General features: G+C 39.0%; 1 protein-coding gene across 1 annotated transcript; it reads left to right on the top strand.

The window, feature by feature from the left end:
- Window positions 1-1,773: 1,773 nt before the first annotated feature.
- Window positions 1,774-2,181, top strand: LOC122659518. The gene has a single exon (XM_043854620.1). It carries the CDS (start codon window positions 1,774-1,776, stop codon window positions 2,179-2,181), a length of 408 nt encoding a protein of 135 aa, XP_043710555.1.
- The last annotated feature ends 3,584 nt before the right edge of the window (window positions 2,182-5,765 follow it).

Genomic DNA, 5,765 nt, shown 5'->3' with positions numbered 1-5,765 from the left:
AACGGTTTCACCACATATACTTATTTGGAAAGCTCCACTGTCTGCTACCTAAGAAACTTTCTCAATTTCAACCCATTAAACTTTGCAAAATGAAATGAGATGAGTATAAAAAAAAATTACATTGCAAAATGAAATGAAAAGAAAAATAGAAAATTAATGCATTGAAAAGGGAAAAAAAATTTTGAATACTAAAATTAAATTATGCCACCTAGAGAGAAAGACTCTCTACTAAATGAATTACATTTTTTCTTTGGTAAACTATTAAATGAATTACATAAGGAAAAGAAGTATGAAAAGATAAACTCTCTAAAGACTAATCCGATAAGAGGGGGGAAAATTAAAGAATGCCTATAGATAAGAAATATACGGTTGAGGGAAGTTAGAAAGAGGTAATAGGAAATTACTAGTTGGATTGCTTATTCTATTTCAAAAGTAAGTTTCAATATGTATTTTTAAACCATTCCTCTTTTTGTTTTGGTTTATTGTCCTTAAGGAATGAACTCTTGACCAACCAAGTTTGCTTTGTCAAAAGTAAAAAATCTTTTAGTTCTTTTATTTTTATTTTTTATGAGAAAAGATGATTCTATTAAGTAAGTAGAAAAGTATGTACATCATACACAAAACACTTCGCTGGAGTCTTAGGTCTGAGTGTAGCCAAAGTATGGGATCGAAGAGAAGTTGTCCATTGATTATGTTTAAGAGAGATTGGGATAGTAGTGAAGTTAGAGGTGAGTTCTGCTATTTCTATAAAAAGGGAGAGCATATTCCAAGGTACAGGTATGTGGGAATTAGGTACTAAGACTATGGTTAGATATCCATAACTCCTTTGGATTGATTCCTTGTTTGAGCGCGTGTTTCCACCCTTGTAAGATTCCTGTTAGCTCAGCCTCCCATGGCTTGGGTGAATGCGAAATTCTTGCAGACACTAAAACATTGTCGCCATCTAACAAAAAGTAATACCCTCAGCCAGTTAGGCCCATGGACGAGTCAGAGAGGCCTGCACAGCACAAAATAGGGAATGGTATAGCATAGTCTTTTAATTATTTAGTTCTACATGAAAGGTGGGAGAAACTCTACTAAATTTATGGTGAGGGTAGGGCCCACATATTGTGCGCTTTTTGCAAGCTAGCGACATGCACCAGTGAGAGGTGCGAGATGAGTTGGGCAAGGGTGTCATTTCACTGGAGGTGGAGAGAGACAAGCCCATGGTAGGGCAGTCCAGCGACATGCCCAACAATTTCTCTAAGTTTATATATCCTTATGGGAACTATAAAAAATAATGGTTCTAAATGAGAAATATCTCACTTTGGGGATGTCTAGGGTTGGGTCTTAGATGCCAACCAAGTGCTTTTTCACACAAACACACATGCACATTGGGCCAGACTGAGCCGGTGTGATGAGGTTGTGGGCCCACCTTATTTATAACTATATAGTCATATACATACATGAGGTACACATACTATAAATATCTCATTTGTGGTAGCCTAGAGTTTATACTTTATATTGAAGACTACTCTCCCTTTTCTCTTCCTTTGTGTTTTATTAGATTGAGTATTCTTTTCCTTACTTCGTCTTTTTGAATTGTTGAGCATAGCTTTCTAAATCTCTGAGTATTTCTGAGAGTGAGTGCAACACCTTTGTGATTTCTAAGAGAGTTATTAAACAACTTACTAACTCATTCCCTCCCATTTCAAATATGCGGTCATTCTCTATTAGTAGTTTAATTTCAGTATTGTAGCTTATGGTCAGTATAATTGTGTTTTTGAGAGAGCAATGGTAGTGAAGAGAAAGCAAGCAGAAATAGAAGTTTATGAGAGAGAGAAAGTAGTGAAAAGAAAGCTAGGAGAAAAGAATGATCCATTAGTGAAGCTGAAGTTTTGGACTGGGGATACATCAGTTGGACTTGTGAAGAAGAAGCTGATGAAAAGTGATCTTAATAATCTAAGCAGGTTGATATTGCCAGGGGCAGAGGTGAGGAAGCATGTGTTGCCCTTGCTTCATCCCTGGGAATTCTATGAAGTGGAAGGGGGAGATGGAGGAAGAGGACTGATGGTGCATGTGAAGGACTTGGACACGAATACACAACATTGGTTGAGTTTCAAAATGTGGGAGAACAGCAATTCTTACAAGCTTGGGCTGTGGTTGATTCCGGATTTCGTGAGGAGAAGAAATCTTCAGTAGGATGCCATGATCGTCATGTTCTGGGTTGACAACGATTCTAATTCCACCAAGAGGGGCTTCTATTTCTATGTTGTCAAAAAATCCTACCCTCAACCGAATCCTTATCTCTGCAAATTCGCACAGATTTCCTCCATCTTAGCCTACCTGGACCTGATTCTTCTGATTGGTCATCCATCGATGCATGGGATGAAAACTTCCCAAAAATTAATTAGCAAATCAATTGGATGGTAGCAGTTAATTAGGGAGGGAGTAATTAAGCAAGAAACTATTTCTTGAAAATTAATAATCATATGAATAGGCTTTGAGACAGCTTGAATAATGGAGCCAGATTGGTCCCTGGTGATGTAGCCCAAACCACCAAAGGAGTTTCCTTTATTAAGTGAGGCATTACAATTGATCTTCACCATACCTTGAGGGGGATTAGACCTGCAGGTGTGAGATGGAATATCAGCCCAAGAGTTTGGTCTAGGATGATGCCCACCATTGTGATTATGAGCGCTGCAAAATTCTCTATTATAAGCTTCAGCCATATCGATAACCTCCATTGGAGATTTGTTGACTTTGTTAAAAATCAAGTCATTCCTTGAGAGCCAAAGCGACCAACATATGAATGAACAAAGAACAAAACTCTTCTCAACTCTGATCTTATCAAGTTTGCTGAGGTTACACCAATACTAGATCCAGGAATGGATGAGGAGATCTTCATTATCTCGGATTCTATGAGATAAAGAAGAACCAAACCAGATGGTCTTCACACACTGACAATGCAAAATAATATGATCAATGAACTCCATTTTTGCTCCACATCTAGGGCAAGAGGGATTAGTAGGAACTTGACGAATACGAAGACCTTCTATAAGCGAGCCCGTTTGTACACATCTTCCGTAAAAAGGATTGGATTTTAGGCAAAGTTTTGCATTTCCAAATAAAGTTTCCATACCTGTGCAGGTATGTTAGCTCTCATAGAATGGCGATATGTGGAAGCCCTACTAACTTTGATATCTCAAGTTGGTTGGATAATATATGATATGCCGATTTAACTGTAAAGATCCCATTCCTAGTACCACCCCAAACTTGATAGTAATCTCGAGGAATAATACCAAGTTTAATCTTCTTGATGCCTTCACTGTCAGATGGAGAGAACCATTGATCCAACAACTCTGTTTTCCAAGACCTACTTTCAACATCAATAAGCTCAAAACCACAGTGAGAGGACATTCAAGTCAAGGAGAGCAGGCTATTGAGGCTTGAAATCCTTTGCAGTTGGAACAAGGGGTGTCAATTCCAGTCCCGGCCCGACATATCCAACCAAGCCCGGCCAGCCCAGTCTGTTTACTAAACGTGTCAGGCTCAAGCCCGGCATGTTTAGTAATCGAGCAGTCCCGATGTGGGGTCCTAGTCCGTCAGATACCCGACTAGACTGATCGATTTTAGGCCCGACCTAGCCCGCTCGGTTACAGCCCGACCCTTTACCTTGTAAACTTCCCCTCCCTTGTGTGGCTGTGTTTCATCTTGTCTTCTACCAGTTTATGTTTTTCAATTTCAGAATTTATGGATTAATTACAATAACCTAATCTTATTAGGACCGTTTAATTTTGATAGTTGGTGATGATTATTTCAATTCTGTCCACAAGATTATTCAATTAAAAATTTTTTCTTTCATAATTTTGTCTTCAATTTCAAATTCTGTTGAACACTTGATAGAGTCTACTTCGAATAATCGAATAGGATTTCTTTTATGGGTTTCAACCGTTTCATTGTTGAATTTGATTCCTTGACATTACTGGTCTGATTTGTTTGAAATTGATATCACAAGTTAAAATCAAGGCTTTGCGTTAGCACTAGACTTTGGTCTATAAACGTATAACCCGTAAAATGGTATTGCGATATTGCAATGTTGCAATTTGCATGGCAGATATCGTTGACAAGTCCACTTGTCGGTCTGCACAAGTTTCCTATGCTGCTGTGAGCTGTAGCGTACTTCCGTAGGTAACGCCAATTCCAGAGTCTTGACTGGCAAACCGACGGCTCACAACTGTCTCTTTACACCGTTCCTCATGTTTTCAGATACCAGTATGTGGGACCCACATTGATTATCCAAACCCTACACGTGGCAAAACTACGTTTTTGCCCTTTGGGTCACCGTGGCAACTGGCAAGCCCAATCTGCGGCTACGACATCCGTAACTATCATTATCCGTCGGTTGAAGGCTTAAGGGTCTAGAGGAGTAGATTTTATAGTGCTTCGCAAGTAAACAAAGGCCGTACACAGAATCCTTCACCGTTGGATTATTGGCACATAGTAAAGACAGTACAGAGTCTAGTCAACGCTACAATTCAAGATACAATAATAGCCGTATGATCCTATTTGAACGGTGATTTTGTCCTATAAAACCAACCCTGGCCCGCCGTATTTCTCATGGGAGCATCGGATAACTGCCTTCCCTGCCAAATTATATTCACGGAAAGCACATGTATATATCGGGATTATCAGCCATATTATAATTTTAACTACCCTAATCAAAACTCGAAAAGATACCTTCACTCAATGCTTTTTATATGACTGAAATGCCCTGCATTATTTTCATATTTCTGCATGGGTCTTTCCCATTATTATTATTTTTAATTTTTTCAAAAGTTTTTTTTCTTCTTTGGGTAAATTTTTTTTCAAAAGTTAAAAGAAGGCTGAATGTCCTGAGGACTCCTGAGTTCGACTCTGCCTCCTCTCTTAGGGCCACTCGGTTGAGAGGAAACTCCCTGGTGAACATGGGGGCCCAGTATCTCTCGGTTCGTGTGTGTTGCAAGGTCGTGCATGAGCCCTGGGGGGAATTAGTCGGCCAGAGGTCGGATACCTCCAGTTCCAGGAAAAAAAAAATACTTTCAGGCTGCATGGTGCCTATAATGAAATGATTGACCTATCTCTAGTGAAATGAAAAATTCTATCCCTGTTGGATGCTCATATGTGCGTTCTCATTGGCCCTACACTGGTGCAAAGGATACACAACATGATATTGTCAAAATTCAAGATCATGCGATGATAAAGTTTTAAAAATCGGAATATTTGGATTGAAATTGGTTGAGGCCGATCTTAGTTTATGTTGATCCGGTTTGACCGATCCCTTTAAAAAATTAGGATTAGGGCATATTTGGGCCGATTTTGACTGATCCTGATCCAATCTGAATTGAAATCGGTCGGACCGATCCGATCCGATCCCGATTCTGGGGTTTTAAACTTTATCTCATCATCCGGTGGGCTCCATCATGGAAAACGATGGATTAGGACATCAGAATCAGATGGTTGTAGCCGTAGATTAAAGCCCAAACTTTTAACAGATTCTGAGTTCTGACAATCGAATGGACCACCCTATTCTGAATCTGAACGGTCAGGATTAAATTCCATGTTTTTTCCCCTTTTTCGTTTATATCGTAATTATTTTGATAAAAAAAATTTTCCTTCGATTAATGAAATTTCAAAATCTCAGATAATAAGGGTAATATGGTCAGAAAATGGCATGGAACCTGCTTACGAAACTAGAAATTCTTCCAAACCAGCGTAAATTTTTTTATTTTTTTTTCTTCTACACT

Source organism: Telopea speciosissima, chromosome 4 (genome assembly GCF_018873765.1).
Source record: "Telopea speciosissima isolate NSW1024214 ecotype Mountain lineage chromosome 4, Tspe_v1, whole genome shotgun sequence".
Classification (NCBI taxonomy): Eukaryota; Viridiplantae; Streptophyta; class Magnoliopsida; order Proteales; family Proteaceae; genus Telopea; species Telopea speciosissima.
Note: the sequence above shows the minus strand (reverse complement) of the source record. Positions and strands in the feature narration are given on the sequence as shown.

What these genes read in the sequence shown, in the direction of transcription:
- LOC122659518 (XM_043854620.1), top strand. Translation starts at nt 1,774, where the DNA reads ATGGTAGTGAAGAGAAAGCAAGCAGAAATAGAAGTTTATGAGAGAGAG.